The sequence below is a fragment of the Bombina bombina genome, chromosome 3 (assembly GCF_027579735.1).
Source record: "Bombina bombina isolate aBomBom1 chromosome 3, aBomBom1.pri, whole genome shotgun sequence".
NCBI classification, from domain to species: Eukaryota; Metazoa; Chordata; class Amphibia; order Anura; family Bombinatoridae; genus Bombina; species Bombina bombina.
This window is the reverse complement of record NC_069501.1, coordinates 1290583459-1290610336: the sequence shown is the minus strand read 5'-3', so window position 1 is coordinate 1290610336 and position 26878 is coordinate 1290583459. Positions and strand designations below refer to the sequence as shown.

Here is a 26878-nt window from a genome sequence, read left to right as displayed (position 1 = left end):
AGCAGGTGACAAGAGGAACATACATTACACACAGATCATGTGAGCAGGTGACAAGAGGAACATACATTACACACAGATTATGTGAGCAGATGACAAGAGGAACATACGGTACACACAGATTATGTGAGCAGATGACAAGAGGAACATACGGTACACACAGATCATGTGAGCAGATGACAAGAGGAACATACGGTACACACAGATTATGTGAGCAGGTGAAAAGAGGAACATACAGTACACACAGATCATGTGAGCAGGTGACAAGAGGAACATACAGAACACACAGATTATGTGAGCAGATGACAAGAGGAACATACTGTACACACAGATCATGTGAGCAGATGACAAGAGGAACATACGGTACACACAGATTATGTGAGCAGGTGAAAAGAGGAACATACAGTACACACAGATCATGTGAGCAGGTGACAAGAGGAACATACAGAACACACAGATCATGTGAGCAGGTGACAAGAGGAACATACAGAACACACAGATTATGTGAGCAGGTGACAAGAGGAACACACATTACATACAGATAATGTGAGCAGGTGACAAGAGGAACATACATTACACAAAGATCATGTGAGCAGATGACAAGAGGAACATACATTACACACAGATCATGTGAGCAGGTGACAAGAGGAACACACAGTACACACAGATTATGTGAGCAGGTGACAAGAGGAACATATGGTACACACAGATCATGTGAGCAGGTGACAAGAGGAACATACGGTACACACAGATCATGTGAGCAGGTGACAAGAGGAACACACAGTACACACAGATTATGTGAGCAGGTGACAAGAGGAACATACAGTACAAACAGATCATGTGAGCAGGTGACAAGAGGAACATACGGTACACACAGATCATGTGAGCAGGTGATAAGAGGAACATACAGTACACACAGATCATGTGAGCAGGTGACAAGAGGAACATACGGTACACACAGATCACGTGAGCAGGTGATAAGAGGAACATACATTACACACAGATCATGTGAGCAGGTGACAAGAGGAACATACGGTACACACAGATCATGTGAGTAGGTGATAAGAGGAACATACATTACACACAGATCATGTGAGCAGGTGACAAGAGGAACATACGGTACACACAGACCATGTGAGCAGGTGACAAGAGGAACATACAGTACACACAGATCATGTGAGCAGGTGACAAGAGGAACATACGGTACACACAGATCATGTGAGCAGGTGACAAGAGGAACATACATTACACACAGATCATGTGAGCAGGTGACAAGAGGAACATACGGTACACACAGATCATGTGAGCAGGTGACAAGAGGAACATACATTACACACAGATCATGTGAGCAGGTGACAAGAGGAACATACGGTACACACAGATCATGTGAGCAGGTGACAAGAGGAACATACATTACACACACATCATGTGAGCAGATGACAAGAGGAACATACATTACACACAGATCATGTGAGCAGGTGACAAGAGGAACATACGGTACACACAGATCATGTGAGCAGGTGACAAGAGGAACATACGGTACACACAGATCATGTGAGCAGGTGACAAGAGGAACATACAGTACACACAGATCATGTGAGCAGGTGACAAGAGGAACATACAGTACACACAGATCATGTGAGCAGGTGACAAGAGAAACATACATTACACACAGATCATGTGAGCAGGTGACAAGAGGAACATACATTACACACAGATCATGTGAGCAGGTGACAAGAGGAACATACAGATCATGTGAGCAGGTGACAAGAGGAACATACATTACACACAGATTATGTGAGCAGGTGACAAGAGGAACATACGGTACACACAGATCATGTGAGCAGGTGACAAGAGGAACATACAGTACACACAGATCATGTGAGCAGGTGACAAGAGGAACATACAGTAAACACAGATTATGTGAGCAGGTGACTAGAGGAACATATGGTACACACAGATCATGTGAGCAGGTGACAAGAGGAACATACAGTACACACAGATCACGTGAGCAGGTGACAAGAGGAACATACAGTAAACACAGATTATGTGAGCAGGTGACAAGAGGAACATACGGTACACACAGATCATGTGAGCAGGTGACAAGAGGAACATACAGTACACACAGATCATGTGAGCAGGTGACAAGAGGAACATACAGTACACACAGATCACGTGAGCAGGTGACAAGAGGAACACACAGTAAACACAGATTATGTGAGCAGGTGACAAGAGGAACATACAGTACACACAGATCATGTGAGCAGGTGACAAGAGGAACATACATTACACACAGATCATGTGAGCAGGTGACAAGAGGAATATACATTACACACAGATCATGTGAGCAGGTGACAAGAGGAACATACAGTACACACAGATCATGTGAGCAGGTGACAAGAGGAACATACAGTACACACAGATCACGTGAGCAGGTGACAAGAGGAACACACATTACACACAGATCATGTGAGCAGGTGACAAGAGGAACATACAGTACACACAGATCATGTGAGCAGGTGACAAGAGGAACATACATTACACACAGATCATGTGAGCAGGTGACAAGAGGAACATACATTACACACAGATCATGTGAGCAGGTGACAAGAGGAACATACAGTACACACAGATCATGTGAGCAGGTGACAAGAGGAACATACATTACACACAGATCATGTGAGCAGGTGACAAGAGGAACATACATTACACACAGATCATGTGAGCAGGTGACAAGAGGAACATACAGTACACACAGATCACGTGAGCAGGTGACAAGAGGAACACACATTACACACAGATCATGTGAGCAGGTGACAAGAGGAACATACAGTACACACAGATCATGTGAGCAGGTGACAAGAGGAACATACATTATACACAGATCATGTGAGCAGGTGACAAGAGGAACATTCATTACACACAGATCATGTGAGCAGGTGACAAGAGGAACATACAGTACACACAGATCATGTGAGCAGGTGACAAGAGGAACATACATTACACACAGATCATGTGAGCAGGTGACAAGAGGAACATACATTACACACAGATTATGTGAGCAGATGACAAGAGGAACATACGGTACACACAGATTATGTGAGCAGATGACAAGAGGAACATACGGTACACACAGATCATGTGAGCAGATGACAAGAGGAACATACGGTACACACAGATTATGTGAGCAGGTGAAAAGAGGAACATACAGTACACACAGATCATGTGAGCAGGTGACAAGAGGAACATATGGTACACATAGATCATGTTAGCAGGTGACAAGAGGAACATACATTACACACAGATCATGTGAGCAGGTGACAAGAGGAACATATGGTACACACAGATCATGTGAGCAGGTGACAAGAGGAACATACAGTACACACAGATCATGTGAGCAGGTGACAAGAGGAACATACAGAACACACAGATTATGTGAGCAGGTGACAAGAGGAACACACATTACATACAGATCATGTGAGCAGGTGACAAGAGGAACATACATTACACAAAGATCATGTGAGCAGATGACAAGAGGAACATACATTACACACAGATCATGTGAGCAGGTGACAAGAGGAACACACAGTACACACAGATTATGTGAGCAGGTGACAAGAGGAACATATGGTACACACAGATCATGTGAGCAGGTGACAAGAGGAACATACGGTACACACAGATCATGTGAGCAGGTGACAAGAGGAACACACAGTACACACAGATTATGTGAGCAGGTGACAAGAGGAACATACAGTACAAACAGATCATGTGAGCAGGTGACAAGAGGAACATATGGTACACACAGATCACGTGAGCAGGTGATAAGAGGAACATACATTACACACAGATCATGTGAGCAGGTGACAAGAGGAACATACGGTACACACAGATCATGTGAGTAGGTGATAAGAGGAACATACATTACACACAGATCATGTGAGCAGGTGACAAGAGGAACATACGGTACACACAGACCATGTGAGCAGGTGACAAGAGGAACATACAGTACACACAGATCATGTGAGCAGGTGACAAGAGGAACACACATTACACAAAGATCATGTGATCAGGTGACAAGAGGAACACACATTACACAAAGATCATGTGACCAGGTGACAAGAGGAACACACATTACACACAGATCATGTGAGCAGGTGACAAGAGGAACATACGGTACACAAAGATCATGTGACCAGGTGACAAGAGGAACACACAGATCATGTGACCAGGTGACAAGAGGAACATACAGATCATGTGAGCAGGTGACAAGAGGAACACACATTACACAAAGATCATGTGAGCAGGTGACAAGAGGAACACACATTACACAAAGATCATGAGATCAGGTGACAAGAGGAACACACATTACACAAAGAACATGAGACCAGGTGACAAGAGGAACACACATTACACAAAGATCATGTGAGCAGGTGACAAGAGGAACACACATTACACAAAGATCATGTGAGCAGGTGACAAGAGAACACACATTACACAAAGATCATGAGATCAGGTGACAAGAGGAACACACATTACACAAAGATCATGTGAGCAGGTGACAAGAGGACCACACATTACACAAAGATCATGTGAGCAGGTGACAAGAGGAACACACATTACACAAAGATCATGTGAGCAGGTGACAAGAGGAACACACATTACACAAAGATCATGTGAGCAGGTGACAAGAGGAACACACATTACACAAAGATCATGTGAGCAGGTGACAAGAGGAACACACATTACACAAAGATCATGTGACCAGGTGACAAGAGGAACACACATTACACAAAGATCATGTGACCAGGTGACAAGAGGAACACACATTACACACATTACAAAAAGATCATGTGAGCAGGTGACAAGAGGAACACACATTACACAAAGATCATGTGACCAGGTGACAAGAGGAACACACATTACACAAAGATCATGTGACCAGGTGACAAGAGGAACACACATTACACAAAGATCATGTGACCAGGTGACAAGAGGAACACACAGATTATGTGAGCAGGTGACAAGAGGAATATTTAATACACACAGATCATGTGAGCAGGTGACAAGAGGAACACACAGATTATGTGAGCAGGTGACAAGAGGAACACACAGGTCACGTGAGCAGCTGCATGGACAGAGTGTGGGTTTATGAAGAGGTCAATTCCATAGATGGGGTTATTGAGAGATACAGTAGGAGGGGAACAGCACTAGATGTCTATAGACAGTGAGCAGTTCTTGTCACCTCTGTTCTGTAGCAAGTCTTGTAGTGCAGCGACCAGAGCCGGATCCCAGTGTCCCTGCACAGAGCAGTGGTTTAGCAGAAGCCAATGTCCGTCATGCTGACATTTAGCCAGAATGTCACACAGCTCAGAATTAGGACATGTGAGGTCACCATTAATGACTTTCACCTTTAAATGACAAAACATACAACTGTCTGAGAACAGCAGAAAACAGGAAAATAGACAGGGGTCATGTGACTAAAATCTGTTAAATAATGGTTTTAACCCACTGCTTTTCCTTTACTTAATGATTAGAAAATGGTTAAGTGACAGCAACGTGTGATAAATCTGTTATATTTCAATCTCATGTTCAGCACATTCAGGTGATTCCTCTACATCTCTCATCAGACACATTCAGGTGATTCCTCTACATCTCTCATCAGACACATTCAGGTGATTCCTCTACATCTCTTATCAGACACATTCAGACAGTTACTCCACATCTCTCATCAGACACATTCAGGTGATTCCTCCACATCTCTCATCAGACACATTCAGACAGTTCCTTCACATCTCTCATCAGACACATTCAGGTGATTCCTCCACATCTCTCATCAGACACATTCAGACAGTTCCTCCACATCTCTCATCAGACACATTCAGACAGTTCCTCCACATCTCTCATCAGACACATTCAGGTGATTCCTCTACATCTCTCATACGACACATTCAGGTGATTCCTCTACATCTCTCATCAGACACATTCAGACAGTTCCTCCACATCTCTCATCAGACACATTCAGGTGATTCCTCCACATCTCTCATCAGACACATTCAGTCAATTCCTCCATATCTCTCATCAGACATATTCAGACAGTTCCTCCACATCTCTCATCAGACACATTCAGACAGTTCCTCCACATCTCTCATCAGACACATTCAGACAGTTCCTCCACATCTCATCAGACACATTCAGACAGTTCCTCCACATCTCTCATCAGACACATTCAGACAGCTCCTCCACATCTCTCATCAGACACATTCAGACAGCTCCTCCACATCTCTCATCAGACACATTCAGACAGTTCCTCCACATCTCTCATCAGACACATTCAGACAGCTCCTCCACATCTCTCATCAGACACATTCAGACAGCTCCTCCACATCTCTCATCAGACACATTCAGACAGTTCCTCCACATCTCTCATCAGACACATTCAGACAGTTCCTCCACATCTCTCATCAGACACATTCAGACAGTTCCTCCACATCTCTCATCAGACACATTCAGACAGTTCCTCCACATCTCTCATCAGACACATTCAGACAGCTCCTCTACATCTCTCATTAGACACATTCAGACAGTTCCTCCACATCTCTCATCAGACACATTCAGACAGCTCCTCCACATCTCTCATCAGACACATTCAGACAGTTCCTCCACATCTCTCATCAGACACATTCAGACAGTTCCTCCACATCTCTCATCAGACACATTCAGGCAGTTCCTCCACATCTCTCATCAGACATATTCAGGCAGTTCCTCCACATCTCTCATCAGACACATTCAGGCAGTTCCTCCACATCTCTCATCAGACACATTCAGACAGTTCCTCCACATCTCTCATCAGACACATTCAGGTGATTCCTCCACATCTCTCATCAGACACATTCAGGTGATTCCTCCACATCTCTCATCAGATACATTCAGACAGTTCCTCCACATCTCTCATCAGACACATTCAGGTGATTCCTCCACATCTCTCATCAGACACATTCAGACAGTTCCTCCACATCTCTCATCAGACACATTCAGGCAGTTCCTCTACATCTCTCATCAGACATATTCAGGCAGTTCCTCCACATCTCTCATTAGACACATTCAGGTGATTCCTCCACATCTCTCATCAGATACATTCAGACAGTTCCTCCACATCTCTCATCAGACACATTCAGGTGATTCCTCCACATCTCTCATCAGACACATTCAGACAGTTCCTCCACATCTCTCATCAGACACATTCAGGTGATTCCTCTACATCTCTCATCAGACACATTCAGACAGTTCCTCCACATCTCTCATCAGACACATTCAGGTGATTCCTCCACATCTCTCATCAGACACATTCAGACAGTTCCTCCACATCTCTCATCAGACACATTCAGACAGTTCCTCCACATCTCTCATCAGACACATTCAGGTGATTCCTCCACATCTCTCATCAGACACATTCAGGTGATTCCTCTACATCTCTCATGAGACACATTCAGACAGTTCCTCCACATCTCTCATCAGACACATTCAGGTGATTCCTCCACATCTCTCAGACACATTCAGACAGTTCCTCCACATCTCTCATCAGACACATTCAGACAGTTCCTCCACATCTCTCATCAGACACATTCAGGTGATTCCTCCACATCTCTCATCAGACACATTCAGACAGTTCCTCCACATCTCTCATCAGACACATTCAGACAGCTCCTCCACATCTCTCATCAGACACATTCAGACAGTTCCTCCACATCTCTCATCAGACACATTCAGACAGTTCCTCCACATCTCTCATCAGACACATTCAGACAGTTCCTCCACATCTCTCATCAGACACATTCAGACAGCTCCTCCACATCTCTCATCAGACACATTCAGACAGTTCCTCCACATCTCTCATCAGACACATTCAGACAGTTCCTCCACATCTCTCATCAGACACATTCAGGTGATTCCTCCACATCTCTCATCAGACACATTCAGACAGTTCCTCCACATCTCTCATCAGACACATTCAGGTGATTCCTCCACATCTCTCATCAGACACATTCAGACAGTTCCTCCACATCTCTCATCAGACACATTCAGACAGCTCCTCCACATCTCTCATCAGACACATTCAGACAGTTCCTCCACATCTCTCATCAGACACATTCAGACAGTTCCTCCACATCTCTCATCAGACACATTCAGGTGATTCCTCCACATCTCTCATCAGACACATTCAGGTGATTCCTCCACATCTCTCATCAGACACATTCAGACAGTTCCTCCACATCTCTCATCAGACACATTCAGGTGATTCCTCTACATCTCTCATCAGACACATTCAGACAGTTCCTCCACATCTCTCATCAGACACATTCAGGTGATTCCTCCACATCTCTCATCAGACACATTCAGACATTTCCTCCACATCTCTCATCAGACACATTCAGCCAGTTCCTCCACATCTCTCATCAGACACATTCAGGTGATTCCTCCACATCTCTCATCAGACACATTCAGGCAGCTCCTCCACATCTCTCATCAGACACATTCAGACAGTTCCTCCACATCTCTCATCAGACACATTCAGGTGATTCCTCCACATCTCTCATCAGACACATTCAGGCAGCTCCTCCACATCTCTCATCAGACACATTCAGGAAGTTCCTCTACATCTCTCATCAGATACATTCAGGCAGTTCTACATCTCTCATCAGATACATTCAGACAGTTCCTCCACATCTCTCATCAGATACATTCAGGCAGCTCCTCCACATCTCTCATCAGACACATTCAGGCAGTTCCTCCACATCTCTCATCAGACACATTCAGGCAGTTCCTCCACATATCTCATCAGACACATTCAGGTGATTCCTCTACATCTTTCATCAGACACATTCAGACAGTTCCTCCACATCTCTCATCAGACACATTCAGGCAGTTCCTCCACATCTCTCATCAGACACATTCAGGTGATTCCTCTACATCTCTCATCAGACACATTCAGGCAGCTCCTCCACATCTCTCATCAGACACATTCAGACAGTTCCTCCACATCTCTCATCAGACACATTCAGACAGTTCCTCCACATCTCTCATCAGACATATTCAGACAGTTCCTCCACATCTCTAATCAGACACATTCAGACAGTTCCTCCACATCTCTCATCAGATACATTCAGACAGTTCCTCCACATCTCTCATCAGACACATTCAGACAATTCCTCCACATCTCTCATCAGACACATTCAGGCAGTTCCTCCACATCTCTCATCAGACACATTCAGATAGTTCTACATCTCTCATCAGATACATTCAGGCAGTTCCTCCACATCTCTCATCAGACACATTCAGACAGTTCCTCTACATCTCTCATCAGACACATTCAGACAGTTCCTCCACATCTCTCATCAGACACATTCAGACAGTTCCTCCACATCTCTCATTAGACACATTCAGGCAGCTCCTCTACATCTCTCATCAGACACATTCAGGCAGTTCCTCCACATCTCTCATCAGACACATTCAGACAGTTCCTCCACATCTCTCATCAGACACATTCAGACAGTTCCTGTCATGACTGCCTAAGTTCTTTGCTCTATCCTTTGCATAGCTGTGTCTTTTCACACTTACATAACTCCTCCCCATCAGGCAGTTTAAATTCCCCTCCTACTCATACCAAATTGCTTGATTGTTGAATCCAGCTTCTCACCCAAAAGTTCCTTGGAACCGCTATCTCAGAGACAGACGCCGCACACAACGCTGCTACACTCAGGACCGGAACCGGCAAGCGGTGACGTCACACGCCATCGCACACGCTGCCTGTATACGGAGCCTGCAGGGGAACTACTCTGTATCCGGGACACCGCTCACCCATTACTTTTGTAGAAAGTACAAATTGCGCTTCCATCATTTTGATATCGCAGTAAGTTACGATAACCAGTTTAAGTTACTCTTTTCCTGACATTTCTCTAGCCTTTAGATAGGATGCCTACTTATTCAAATGCTTACCTATTCACCTAAATTACCTTAGTTGTCTGTGTTTGATCCATAAGCAGCTCTTATCCAATTTCCTATGTCTTTGCCTAAGTTATATGTACTACTATTTCTGCTGACAGATAATCTACAGAAACTAGCTCCTAGAGTTATCTACCTTGCAATTGCATCTATGTTATGTCGTGGGAACCAGTTTGTCAATACTGAGTGGGGCTATTCGCTCTGTGGTCTCAGCCATTGACACACCTATCCTTATATTAAAAGTGCACCGTATCACATGATTCTGTTCTTTGCTGCCTCCATACACTTATACAGAATCGCAGGTACATTCACAACACTCCTAATCTGCAGTTGTGGTCCTAAAATTCCTTCTCTCCTTCACAGGGGTGAGATTAAATTCCACAGGCTGACAGTTCCTCTACATCTCTCATCAGACACATTCAGACAGTTCCTCTACATCTCTCATCAGACACATTCAGACAGTTCCTCTACATCTCTCATCAGGCACATTCAGACAGTTCCTCTACATCTCTCATCAGACACATTCAGACAGTTCCTCTACATCTCTCATCAGGCACATTCAGACAGTTCCTCTACATCTCTCATCAGGCACATTCAGACAGTTCCTCTACATCTCTCATCAGACACATTCAGACAGTTCCTCCACATCTCTCATCAGACACATTCAGACAGTTCCTCTACATCTCTCATCAGACACATTCAGACAGTTCCTCTACATCTCTCATCAGACACATTCAGACAGTTCCTCTACATCTCTCATCAGACACATTCAGACAGTTCCTCCACATCTCTCATCAGACACATTCAGACAGTTCCTCTACATCTCTCATCAGACACATTCAGACAGTTCCTCTACATCTCTCATCAGACACATTCAGACAGTTCCTCCACATCTCTCATCAGACACATTCAGACAGTTCCTCTACATCTCTCATCAGACACATTCAGACAGTTCCTCTACATCTCTCATCAGACACATTCAGACAGTTCCTCTACATCTCTCATCAGACAGTTCCTCTACTTTCATCAGGCAGTTCCTCTACATCTCTCATCAGACACATTCAGACAGTTCCTCTACATCTCTCATCAGACACATTCAGGCAGTTCCTCTACATCTCTCATCAGGCACATTCAGACAGTTCCTCTACATCTCTCATCAGACACATTCAGACAGTTCCTCTACATCTCTCATCAGACACATTCAGACAGTTCCTCTACATCTCTCATCAGGCACATTCAGACAGTTCCTCTACATCTCTCATCAGGCACATTCAGACAGTTCCTCTACATCTCTCATCAGACACATTCAGACAGTTCCTCTACATCTCTCATCAGGCACATTCAGACAGTTCCTCCACATCTCTCATCAGCAGGGGCAGTTCTACACAGGGGCCCACAGGGGCCAGTGCCCCTGTAAAAATGTCCCTGACCCTCCCTGTGGCCCCGCTGAGCTGGCCACTGAGCTGACTGAAAAAACATAATTTATGTAAGAACTTACCTGATAAATTCATTTCTTTCATATTAGCAAGAGTCCATGAGCTAGTGACGTATGGGATATACATTCCTACCAGGAGGGGCAAAGTTTCCCAAACCTTAAAATGCCTATAAATACACCCCTCACCACACCCACAATTCAGTTTAACGAATAGCCAAGAAGTGGGGTGATAAGAAAGGAGCGAAAGCATCAAAAAAATAAGGAATTGGAATAATTGTGCTTTATACAAAAAAATCATAACCACCACAAAAAAGGGTGGGCCTCATGGACTCTTTCTTTCATGTAATTAGCAAGAGTCCATGAGCTAGTGACGTATGGGATAATAAATACCCAAGATGTGGAACTTCCACGCAAGAGTCACTAGAGAGGGAGGGATAAAATAAAGACAGCCAATTCCGCTGAAAAATTAATCCACTACCCAAATCAAAAAAGTTTCAATTTTTATAATGAAAAAAACTGAAATTATAAGCAGAAGAATCAAACCGAGACAGCTGCCTGAAGTACCATTCTACCAAAACTGCTTCTAAAGAAGAGAAAACATCAAAATGGTAGAACATAGTAAAAGTATGCAAAGAAGACCAAGTCATTGCTTTTGCAAATCTGATCAACAGAAGCTTCATTCTTAAAAAGCCCAGGAAGTAGAAACTTACCTAGTAGAATGAGCCGTAATCCTCAGAGGCGGGAATCCACCCGACTCCAAATAAGCATGATGAATCAAAAGTTTAAGCAAGATGCCAAATAAAAGGCAGAAGCTTTTTGACCTTCCTAAAACCAGAAAAGATAAAAAACAGACTAGAAGTCTATCTGAAATCTGAATAGCTTCAACATAGAATTTCAAAAACTCTTACCATATCCAAAGAAAGTAAGCATCTCACCAAAGAAGTCTTAGGAAAACAATAATTCCTCCCTAATGTTTGTTAGAATTTACAACTTTAGGTAAGAATTGAAATGAGGACAGCAAAAACCACCTTATCCTGATGAAAAAAATCGGAAAAAAGAGATTCACAAGAAAGAACAGATAATTCAAAAACTGTTCTAGCTGAAGAGATGTCCAAAAAGAACAATACTTTCCATGAAAGAAATTAATTAATGTCCAGAGCAAGCATATGCTCAAATAGAAGAGCCTGAAAAACCTTCAGAACCCAATTAAGACTCCAAGGAGGAGAAATTGGCTTAATGACAGGTTTGATACGAATCAAAACCTGAACAAAATGATGAATATCAGGAAGTAACACTGCCTTATCCTGATGAAAAATCAGAAAAGGATATTCACAAAAAAGAGCAGATAACTCAAAAACTCTTCGAGCAGAAGAAATAACCAAAAGGAACAATACTTTTCCAAGAAAGTAATTTAATGTTCAGAGAATGCATAGGTTCAAACGGAGGAGCCTGTAAAGCCCTCAGCACCAATTTGAGACTCCAAAGAGGAGAGATTGAATTAATGACAGGCTTGATACGGACCAAAGCCTGTACAAAACAATGAATATCAGGATGATTAGCAATCTTTCTGTGAAAAAATAACAGAAAGAGTAGAGATTTGTCCTAACAAAGAATTGAAGACAAAACCTTATCCAAACCGACCTGAAAAAATAATAAAATTCTATGAATTTTAAAAGAATGCCAAGAAAAGTAGGTCTTTCAGACTCAATAATAAATCTTTCTAGAGACAGATTTACGAGCCTGAAACATAGTATTAATCAATGACTCAGAAAAACCTCTATGACTAAAAATCAAGCGTTCAAACTCCATCCCTTCAAATTTAATGATTTGAGATCCTGATGGAAAAAATGGGCCTTGAGAAAGAAGGTCTGGTTTAAACGGAAGTGTCCAAGGTTGGCAACTGGCCATCCGAATGAGATCCGCATACCAAAACCTGAGAGGCCATGCTGGAGCCACCAGCATAACAAACAAATACTCCATAAGAACTTTGGAAATCACTTTGGAAGAAGAACTAGAGGCGGAAAGAAATAGGCAAAAAGATAATTCCAAAGAAATGTCAATGCATATACTACTTCCGCCTGAAGATCCCCGGACCTGAAAAGGCCCCTGGGAAGTTCTTATTCAGATGAGATGCCAACAGATCTATTTCTAGAAATGCTCACATCTGAAAAATTGAAAAACATATCTGGGTAAGAGAGACCATTCTCCCGGAAGTAAAGCTTGATTAACAGAGATAATCCGCTTCCCAAATATCTATACCTGGGAAAAAAACCACAGAATTTAGATAGGAGCTGGATTTAGCCCAAGCTAATATCCGAGACACTTCTGTCACAGCCTAAGGACTGATAGTCCTACCCTGATGATTGACATACACCATAGTTGTGATATTGTCTGAAAAACAATAAACGTCTCTTCTTCAAAAAGAAAATAACTGAAAAACTCTGAAAAAGCACGGAGTTCTAAAATATCAAATGGTAATCTCGCCTCCTGAGATTTCCAAACCCCTTGTGCTGACAGAGATCCTCAGACAGCCTCCCAACCAAAAAGACTCACATCTGTAGAGATCATGGTCCAGGTTGAAAGAAACGAAGAGACCTGTAGAACTAAATGATGGTGATCTTAACCACCAAATCAAGAGAGATAAATATTAGGATTCTAAGATTTAAAATGCGAAATCCTAGAATCCCTGCACCATAATTCAGCATAAAAGACTGGAAAGGTTCTTTCTATTAAAATGAGCAAAGGGAATTGAATCCAATGCTGTGGCCATAATACCTAAAACTTCTATGCATATATAGCAACTGAAGGAAATAATAGAGACTAAAGGTACCGACAGACGGAACACAATAAAATTGTCCCTTGTCTGATAGAGACAAAGACAGTGACACAAACTATCTGGAAACCTAAAAAAGGTGACCCTTGTGTGAGGAATCAAGAGCTTTTGAAAAAAAAAAGAACCTCTAACTATGTCCTGGAAGAACAAAGTGAATCATATGAGATTCCACATCCTCAGAAAATAATCTGAATGAAAACAGAAAAATGAAAATATGCATTTATTGTATCTAATGAAAACAAATAATGCTATCACTGACCAAAAAAAAGGCAGAATGGTTTGAATAAAACTCCAAAACCCAGTTCCTAAAAATGAAGAAATACCCCAGAAGATTCCAGGTCTGAGCAGCGCTTGAACCCACACGGGTGATCAGCCATGCTTCAACAGTACCCAAAATATATAGGACCGAAACACACTTAAAGAAAGTGTTAGCCTTACTGGAATAAAATCAAAGAAATTTGGACCGAATAGAACCAAATAAATTTCAAAAAAGTCTTAACCTGCCCCTTGCCAGCCAAGCTGGAATACGGCACGTACATCGCAATTTTAGGGAGCTGATTTCGAACTGAAAAATTTCCAATTAAAAACATGTTACTTGGGAAAGAAATCAGGAATTCATTCCTTAATGAGAACAACCAAACTAGTATAAGCTTAAAGTTTTAGTCATAGAACTCAATCTTGAAGCCCAGAGTAACAGTTAAGAATTGAATCCAATTATAAAACAAATAATTGATTATCTTAGAACAAAAGAAATATGGATTTTTGGAAATCACAAAATTCTTCTAGCTAAAACAGCTAAAGACATAGATTAAACCTCATTTGCGAAAATATTCAATAAAATGAAGACACAAATGAAATTATTAGCATGATAGTCCAGTTAAAGGACCAGTCAATACAGTGGACTTGCATAATCAATAAATGCAAAACAACAAGAAAAATGCAACAGCACCTAGTCTAGTAAATTTTGTCCCTTTAACAATGCTAAAATAAATCATAATCTGATACTTGATCTTAAAGTAAACAGAAAAAATGAAGCAATTGCAACATCCAAATAAATCACAGGTCCAAGAAAAGGACCTGAAACTAAATAATTTTCCATAAATAAGATACAACCATCTAAAGGAAAATAAATACTATTTTGCTATAGAAACAATAGCATAATTAGCAGGAGTAGAGATAGCCCCAATAAATTGGAGAACCTTCCAAATTGAATTTAACTGCCGGCAAAGAATATAGTTTAAAACCTTTGAAGAAGGAATAAAAGAAAATTCTCAGCCTATTCCATTCCCTAGTATGAGGAATTGGAAAAAAACCTCTGAAAACACAGAAGAATAAATAAGCAGAAATAGTGTTAGCTAGTCTTGAAAAAGAACTAGTTACCTTAATATCCAAAATAATCAACACCTTTTCAACAAAGAACAAATGTACTTAAATAAAAAAAAAAAAAAAAAAAAAAGTAGATTTGTTAGTGTCAATATCTGATGAAGAAAATTCTGAATGAGAAAAAACATCATCAGAGAAGGATAAATCAGTATGTTGTTGGTCATTTGAAACTTCAATAATTAAAAAAGAAGTTTGAAAAAGAACTAAAAATTTTATTAGAAGGCACGATGTCAGACAAAGCCTTTAAAATAGAATCAGAAAAATATTTCTTATAAATCTTCTAAATATTTCTTGTACATAAGATGTAAAAAGAATAGCAATATATAAAGCATAAATACCAATGGATTCTGCATGTAAAAGTTTATCATGATAACTTATTACAAACCATAGCTAAAGATAAACATTCATAACATTTAAAATAAATGAACTTAGCTTTGGTAGGACTGAACTCAGTCAACAGGAATCCTCTTATATATAGAAGGTCAATGTTTATATGTATAAGTGGTATATATGTGTGTATAGGAATGATATATGTGTGTATGTATAGGTGGTATATAACAGGATCACACTTTGCACACTATGGGCTAGATTACAAGGGGATCGCTAATTTATCGCGCACCCACAAATGGGCAAATTCACCCATTTATGGGCCCATGATAAATAACCAGCCATTACATGTGGCTGGTTATTGCTACCACGAGCTTGCAGTAGCAATTAGCACTCAGAAAATTAACCAGAAATCAGATCTCCCCCAATTGCCCTTAAAATAAAGTAGCGTGTTTTGGTTTTTAAAATAAATCTTTATTTTTTAAAAAATATAATCAGTTATAAGGGGGTTAAAAGTGGCAGATGAGGGGTAAAATAACAGAACTAAGTTACCTTTACATAGCGGTCTATGCAGACTGAGTAATGTCTGTAAATATATATTAATATATACATTAGAATATGTGCAACTTGCCCATTCGCTGCTCTGCTTCTCATGCCGTGTCTCATTGGATGAGAGATGTAGAGGAATCACCTGAATGTGTCTGATGAGAGATGTAGAAGAACTGTCTGAATGTGTCTGATGAGAGATGTAGAGCAATCACCTGATTGTGTCTGATGAGAGATGTAGAGGAACTGCCTGAATGTGTCTGATGAGAGATATAGAGAAATCACCTTAATGTGTCTGATGAGAGATGTAGAAGAACTGCCTGAATGTGTCTGATGAGAGATATAGAGGAATGAACTGAATGTGTCTGATGAGAGATGTAGAGGAACTGCCTGAATGTGTGATGAGAGATGTAGAGGAATCACCTGAATGTGTCTGATGAGAGATGTAGAGGAATCACCTGAATGTGTCTGATGAGAGATGTAGAGGAACTGCCTGATGAGAGATGTGGAGGAACTGCCTGAATGTGTCTGATGAGAGATGTGGAGGAACTGCCTGAATATGTCTGATGATAGATGTAGAGAAACTGCCTGAATGTGTCTGATGAGAGATGTAGAGGAACTGCCTGAATGTGTGATGAGAGATGTAGAGGAATCACCTGAATGTGTCTGATGAGAGATGTAGAGGAATCACCTGATGAGGGATGTGGAGGAACTGCCTGAATGTGTCTGATGAGAGATGTAGAGGAACTGCCTAAATGTGTCTGATGAGAGATATGGAGGAACTGCCTGAATGTGTCTGATGAGAGATGTGGAGGAACTGCCTGAATATGTTTGATGAGAGATGTAGAGGAACTGCCGGAATGTGTCTGATGAGAGATGTAGAGGAACTGCCTGAATGTGTCTGATGAAAGATGTAGAGAAATCACCTTAATGTGTCTGATGAGAGATGTAGAAGAACTGCCTCAATATGTCTGATGAGAGATGTAGAGGAATTGCCTGAATGTGTCTGATGAGAGATATAGAGGAACTGCCTGAATGTGTCTGATGAGAGATGTAGAGGAACTGCCTGAATGTGTCTGATGAGAGATGTAGAGGAATCACCTGAATGTGTCTGATGAGAGATATAGAGGAATCACCTGATTGTGTCTGATGAGAGATGTAGAGGAACTGCCTGAATGTGTCTGATGAGAGATATAGAGAAATCACCTTAATGTGTCTGATGAGAGATGTAGAAGAACTGCCTGTATGTGTCTGATGAGAGATATAGAGGAATGAACTGAAAGTGTCTGATAATAGATGTAGAGAAACTGCCTTAATGTGTGATGAGAGATGTAGAGGAATCGCCTGAATATGTCTGATGAGAGATGTAGAGGAACTGCCTGATGAGGGATGTGGAGGAACTGCCTGAATGTGTCTGATGAGAGATGTAGAGGAACTGCCTGATGAGAGATGTGGAGGAACTGCCTGAATGTTTCTGATGAGAGATGTAGAGGAACTGCCTAAATGTGTCTGATGAGAGATGTGGAGGAACTGCCTGAATGTGTCTGATGAGAGATGTGGAGGAACTGCCTGAATATGTCTGATGAGAGATGTAGAGGAACTGCCTGAATGTGTCTGATGAGAGATGTAGAGTAACTGCCTGAATGTGTCTGATGAAAAATGTAGAGGAACTGCCTGAATGTGTCTGATGAGAGATGTAGAGGAGCTGCCTCAATGTGTCTGATAAAAGATGTAGAGGAATCACTTGAATGTGTCTGATGAGAGATGTAGAGTAACTGCCTGAATGTGTCTGATGAGAGATGTGGAGGAACTGCCTGAATGTATCTGATGAGAGATGTAGAACTATCTGAATGTGTCTGATGAGAGATGTGGAGGAACTGCCTGATGTGTCTGATGAGAGATGTGGAGGAACTGCCTGATGTGTCTGATGAGAGATGTAGAGGAACTGTCTGAATGTGTCTGATGAGAGATGTGGAGGAATTGTCTGAATGTGTCTGATGAGAGATGTGGAGGAACTGCCTGAATGTGTCTGATGAGAGATGTGGAGGAACTGTCTGAATGTGTCTGATGAGAGATGTGGAGGAACTGTCTGAATGTGTCTGATGAGAGATGTGGAGGAACTGTCTGAATGTGTCTGATGAGAGATGTGGAGGAACTGTCTGAATGTGTCTGATGAGAGATGTGTTGGAGCTGTCTGAATGTGTCTGATGAGAGATGTGGAGGAACTGTCTGAATGTGTCTGATGAGAGATGTGGAGGAACTGTCTGAATGTGTCTGATGAGAGATGTGGAGGAACTGTCTGAATGTGTCTGATGAGAGATGTGGAGGAACTGTCTGAATGTGTCTGATGAGAGATGTAGAGGAACTGCCTGAATGTGTCTGATGAGAGATGTGGAGGAACTGTCTGAATGTGTCTGATGAGAGATGTGGAGGAACTGTCTGAATGTGTCTGATGAGAGATGTGGAGGAACTGTCTGAATGTGTCTGATGAGAGATGTGGAGGAACTGTCTGAATGTGTCTGATGAGAGATGTGGAGGAACTGTCTGAATGTGTCTGATGAGAGATGTGGAGGAACTGTCTGAATGTGTCTGATGAGAGATGTAGAGGAACTGCCTGAATGTGTCTGATGAGAGATGTGGAGGAACTGTCTGAATGTGTCTGATATACCACTTATACATATAAACATTGACCTTCTATATATACACACATATATATATATATATATATATATATATATATATATACACCACCTATATATACACACACACACATATATATACCACCTATACACACACATTTACCATCTATATACACACACACACATATATATACCACCTATACACACACATTTACCATCTATATACACACACACATATATACCACCTATACACACACACACATTTACCATCTATATACACACACACATATATATACCACCTATACACACACATTTACCATCTATATACACACACACATATATACCACCTATACACACACATTTACCATCTATATACACACACACATATATACCACCTATACACACACATTTACCATCTATATACACACACACATATATACCACCTATACACACACATTTACCATCTATATACACACACATACACACCACCTATACACAGACACACATTTACCATCTATATACACACACACATATATACCACCTATACACACACACACACACATTTACCACCTATACATACACAAATATATAATACCTATACACATATATACCACCTATACATATACACATTTACCTTCTATATATACACACATTTACCACCTATATACACACACATATATACCACCTATACACACACACATTTACCACCTATATACACACACATATATACCACCTATACATATACACATTTACCACCTATACACACACACATATATACCACCTATACACACACATTTACCATCTATATACACACACACATATATACCACCTATACACACACACACACACATTTACCACCTATATACACACACATATATACCACCTATACATACGCACATTTACCACCTATATACACACACATATATACCACCTATATATACACACATTTACCACCTATATACACACACACACACATATATACCACCTATACATACGCACATTTACCACCTATATACACACACACACATATATACCACCAATACATACGCACATTTACCACCTATATACACACACATATATACCACCTATATATACACACATTTACCACCTATATACACACACACACACATATATACCACCTATACATACGCACATTTACCACCTATATACACACACACACATATATACCACCTATACATACGCACATTTACCACCTATAAATACACACACACATATATACCACCAATACATACGCACATTTACCACCTATATACACACACACATATACCACCTATATACACACACACACATATACCACCTATACATACACACATTTACCACCTATATACACACACACATATACCACCTATACATACACACATTTACCACCTATATACACACACATATATACCACCTATACATACACACATTTACCACCTATATACACACATATATACCACCTATACATACACACATTTACCACCTATACATACACAAATATATAATACCTATACACATATATACCACGTATACACACACACACACATTTACCATCTATATACACACACACATATATACCACGTATACACACACACATTTACCACCTATATACACACATATATACCACCTATACATACACAAATATATAATACCTATACACATACACATTTACCTTCTATATATACACACATTTACCACCTATATATACGCACATTTACCGTCTATATACACACACACATATATACCACCTATACACATACACATTTACCTTCTATATATACACACACACATATATACCACCTATACACACACACACACATATATACCACCTATACACACACACACACACACATATATACCACCTATACACACACACACACACATATATACCACCTATACACACACACACACACACATATACCACCTATATACACACACACATATACCACCTATACATACGCACATTTACCACCTATACATACGCACATTTACCACCTATATACACACACATATATACCACCTATACATACACACATTTACCACCTATATACACACACATATATACCACCTATACATACACACATTTACCACCTATACATACACACATATACCACCTATACATACGCACATTTACCACCTATACATACGCACATTTACCACCTATATACACACACATATATACCACCTATACATACACACATTTACCACCTATATACACACACATATATACCACCTATACATACGCACATTTACCGTCTATATACACACACACATATATACCACCTATACACATACACATTTACCTTCTATATATACACACACACATATATACCACCTATACACACACACACACATATATACCACCTATACACACACACACACACATATATACCACCTATACACACACACACACACATATATACCACCTATACACACACACACACACACATATACCACCTATATACACACACACATATACCACCTATACATACGCACATTTACCACCTATACATACGCACATTTACCACCTATATACACACACATATATACCACCTATACATACACACATTTACCACCTATATACACACACATATATACCACCTATACATACACACATTTACCACCTATATACACACACACATACATACCACCTATACACACACATTTACCACCTATTTACACACACATATATATCACCTATACATATGCACATTTACCATCTATAAACACACACACATATATATACCACCTATACATACACACATTTACCACCTATATACACACACATATATACCACCTATATATACGCACATTTACCACCTATATACTTACATATATACCACCTATACATACGCACATTTACCACCTATACATACACACACATATATACCACCTATACATACGCACATTTACCACCTATATACACACACATATATACCACCTATACATACACACACATATATACCACCTATACATACGCACATTTACCACCTATATACACACACATATATACCACCTATACATACACACATTTACCACCTATATACACACACATATATACCACCTATATATACGCACATTTACCACCTATAAATACACACACACATATATACCACCTATACATACGCACATTTACCACCTATAAATACACACACACACATATATACCACCTATACATACGCACATTTACCACCTATATACACACACATATTATTTATGTAGTTAATTTAGGGAATTATAGTGTAGTGTTAGGTGTAATTGTAACTTAGTTTAGGTTTTATTTTACAGGTAAATTTGTCTTTATTTTAACTAGGTAGCTATTAAATAGTTAATAACTATTTAATAACTATTGTACCTACAAAGTTGCCTGTAAAATAAAAATAAATCCTAAGATAGCTACAATGTAACTATTAGTTATATTGTAGCTATCTTAGGGTTTATTTTATAGGTAAGTATTTAGTTTTAAATAGGAATAATTTAGTTAATTGTAGTTATTTTATTTAGATTTATTTAAATTATATTTAAGTTAGGGGGTGTTAGGGTTAGACTTATTTTTAGGGGTTAATAACTTTAATATAGTGGCGGCAACGTTGGGTGCGGCAGATTAAGGGTTAATAATTGTAGTTAGGTTGTGGCGACATTTTGGGGCGGCAGATTAGGGGTTAATAAATATAATGTAGGGTTCGGCGATGTTGGGGGCAGCAGATTAGGGGTTCATAACTATAATGTAGGTAGCGGCGGTGTCCGGAGCGGCAGATTAGGGGTTAATAACATAATGCAGGTGTCGGCGATGTCGGGGGTGGCAGATTAGGGGTTAATAAGTGTAAGATTAGGGGTGTTTAGACTTGGGGTTCATGTTAGGGTGTTAGGTGTAGACATAAAATGTGTTTCCCCATAGGAATTAATGGGGCTGTGTTAGGAGCTGAACGCTGCTTTTTTGCAGGTGTTAGACTTTTTTTCAGCCAGCTCTGCCCCAGTGATTCCTATGGGGAAATCGTGCACGAGCACGTTTAGCCAGCTCATCGCTACCGTAAGCAGCGCTGGTATTGAGGTGAGATGTGGAGCTAAATTTTGCTCTCCGCTCACTTTTCTGCAGCTAACGCCAGGTTTAAAAAAAACTTAATACCAGCAATGTCTGCAAGTGAACGGTGAGCATAAACTGCTCGTTAGCCACACACAGCTTTTACCGACAAAACTCGTAATCTAGCCGATAGTTATTAGGAGGACTAGGCTCCTAAAAGCTAAAAATAAAACATTTTCCTTAAAGAACAAAGAGTGTTCAAATGAAAAATAAGGAGAATTTAAAAAAAAAAACTGTCTCTGATACAGGATCCTTTGAACCAAAGAAAACCTTCATCAGTAGAATAACCTTAAATATGCTGTCGCTCAGAACAAAATTAATTCAATCTTAACAATTTTGAAAAGACCTTGTAAGTTTACTTAAAGGCATATTAGCAGTCATAGGGGCCTAGTTATCAAGCCGTCAACCTCAAATACGCTGGAATTCCGCAGCGTATTTGTGGCGAGGCTGATTCGCCTTAGTTATCAAAGGCTCGAGACCGGCAAAAGTAGAATTTTGTGACGTAAACTTCGATCCGCCGGACTCAGTCCGACACAGATCGATTCTTACGTCACTCCAGATGTTCTGCACACAAGTGCGGCACATTCTCACTACTTTTGCTAGTTATCAAAAAACTAGCAGGTACGCTCGGCACTTTTACGGCCCAGCGTACCTGGTTTTCAAAGCGCCAGCCTGGAGGCGGCGGATCCCATAGGAATCAATGGGAGTCTGACCATAGCGAAAGTACAAGTTCGCTGCTGACAGACATCCCATTGATTTCTATGGGAACTGTCTGCACCTAACACCCTAACATGTACCCCGAGTCTAAACACCGCTAATCTGACCCCCCCTACACCGCCGCAACTAAATAAAGTTATTACCCCCTAAACCGCCGCTCCCGGAGCCCACCGCAACTATAATAAATGTATTAACCCCTAAACCGCCGCTCCCTGAACCCGCCGCAACCTATATTAAATGTATTAACCCCTATCCTGCCCCCCCTACACCGTCGCCACCTATAATAAATTTATTAACCCCTATCCTGCCCCCCACTACGCTGCCGCCACCTATAATAAATTTATTAACCCCTATCCTGCCCCCCACTACGCCGCCGCCACTGTAATAAAATTATTAACCCCTAAACCTAAGTCTAACCCTAACCCTAACGCCCCCCTAACTTAAATAATTAATTAAATAAATCTAAATAAATTAACTCTTATTAACTAAATGAATCCTATTTAAAACTAAATACTTACCTTTAAAATAAACCCTAATATAGCTACAATATAAATAAGAATTATATTCTAGCTATCTTAGGATTTATATTTATTTGACAGGTAACTTTCAATTTATTTTAACCATGTACAATAACTATTAAATAATTATTAACTATTTAATAGCTTACCTAGCTAAAATAAAGAGAAATGTACCTGTGAAATAAATCCTAACCTAAGTTACAATTACACCTAACACTACACTATACTTTAATAAATTATTCCTATTTAAAACTAAATACTTACCTATAAAATAAACCCTAATATAGCTACAATATAAATAATAATTATATTATAGCTATTTTAGGATTTATATTTATTTTACAGGTAACTTTGTATTTATTTTAGCTAGTTAGAATAGTTATTAAATAGTTATTAACTATTTAATAACTACCTAGCTAAAAGAAATACAAAATTACCTGTAAAATAAATCCTAACCTAAGTTACAATTAAACCTAATACTACACTATCATTAAATTAACTAAATAAACTACCTACAAATAACTACAATTAAATACAATTACATAAACTAACTAAAGTACAAAAAATAAAAAAAGCTAAGTTACAAAAAATAAAAAAAAAGTTACAAACATGTTAAAAATATTACAACAATGTTAAGCTACTTACACCTAATCTAAGCCCCCTAATAAAATAACAAACCCCCCCAAAATAAGAAAAATCCCTACCCTATTCTAAATTAAATAAATTTCAAAGCTCTTTTACCTTACCAGCCCTTAAAAGGGCCATTTGTGGGGGCATGCCCCAAAAAGTTCAGCTCTTTTGCCTGTAAAAGAAAAATACGACCCCCCCCAACATTAAAACCCACCACCCACATACCCCTAATCTAACCCAAACCCCCCTTACAAAAACCTAACACTAATCCCCTGAAGATCATCCTACCTTGAGTCGTCTTCACTCAGCCGAGCCACCGATGGAACTGAAGAGGACATCTGGAGCGGAAGAAGTTAATCCTCCAAGCGGCGCTGAAGAAATCTTCCATCCGATGAAGTCATCATCCAGGCGGCGCTGAAGAAGTCTTTGATCCGGCCGATGTCATCTTCCAAGAGGCGCTGAAGATGTCTTCTATCCGGGCGAAGTCATCTTCCAAGCCGGGTCTTGAATCTTCCTTCCGCCGACGCGGAACCACCTTCTTCACCGACGGACTACGACGAATGACGGCTCCTTTAAGGGACGTCATCCAAGATGGCGTCCCCTCAATTCCGATTGGCTGATAGGATTCTATCAGCCAATCGGAATTAAGGTAGGAAAATCTGATTGGCTGATGGAATCAGCCAATCAGATTCAAGTTCAATCCGATTGGCTGATCCAATCAGCCAATCAGATTGAGCTCGCATTCTATTGGCTGATCGGAACAGCCAATAGAATGCGAGCTCAATCTGATTGGCTGATTCCATCAGCCAATCAGATTTTTCCTACCTTAATTCCGATTGGCTGATAGAATCCTATCAGCCAATCGGAATTGAGGGGACGCCATCTTGGATGACGTCCCTTAAAGGAGCCGTCATTCGTTGTAGTCCGTCGGTGAAGAAGGTGGTTCCGCGTCGGCGGAAGGAAGATTCAAGACCCGGCTTGGAATATGACTTCGCCCGGATAGAAGACATCTTCAGCGCCTCTTGGAAGATGACATCGGCCGGATCAAAGACTTCTTCAGCGCCGCCTGGATGATGACTTCATCGGATGGAAGATTTCTTCAGCGCCGCTTGGAGGATTAACTTCTTCCGCTCCGGATGTCCTCTTCAATTCCATCGGTGGCTCGGCTGAGTGAAGACGACTCAAGGTAGGATGATCTTCAGGGGATTAGTGTTAGGTTTTTGTAAGGGGGGTTTGGGTTAGATTAGGGGTATGTGGGTGGTGGGTTTTAATGTTGGGGGGGTTGTATTTTTCTTTTACAGGCAAAAGAGCTGAACTTTTTGGGGCATGCCCCCACAAATGGCCCTTTTAAGGGCTGGTAAGGTAAAAGAGCTTTGAAATTTATTTAATTTAGAATAGGGTAGGGATTTTTCTTATTTTGGGGGGTTTGTTATTTTATTAGGGGGCTTAGATTAGGTGTAAATAGCTTAAAATTGTTGTAATATTTTTAACGTGTTTGTAACTTATTTTTTTATTTTTTGTAACTTAGCTTTTTTTATTTTTTGTACTTTAGTTAGTTTATGTAATTGTATTTAATTGTAGTTATTTGTAGGTAGTTTATTTAGTTAATTTAATGATAGTGTAGTATTAGGTTTAATTGTAACTTAGGTTAGGATTTATTTTACAGGTAATTTTGTATTTCTTTTAGCTAGGTAGTTATTAAATAGTTAATAACTATTTAATAACTATTCTAACTAGCTAAAATAAATACAAAGTTACCTGTAAAATAAA

The 26878-nt window shown here is 40.2% G+C and overlaps 1 protein-coding gene across 1 annotated transcript in view; it reads right to left on the bottom strand.

Annotated features, from left to right (window-relative positions):
- Nucleotides 1-26878, bottom strand: part of DNHD1 (dynein heavy chain domain 1) — a 1127964-nt gene that overhangs the window by 126925 nt on the left and 974161 nt on the right. The window contains exons 33-34 of the mRNA XM_053705693.1: nucleotides 5209-5408; nucleotides 5118-5125 (exon numbers count right to left, since the gene is read on the bottom strand). Coding sequence (XP_053561668.1) covers nucleotides 5118-5125; nucleotides 5209-5408 — 208 coding nt within the window. The remainder of the gene's footprint in view (nucleotides 1-5117; nucleotides 5126-5208; nucleotides 5409-26878) is intronic.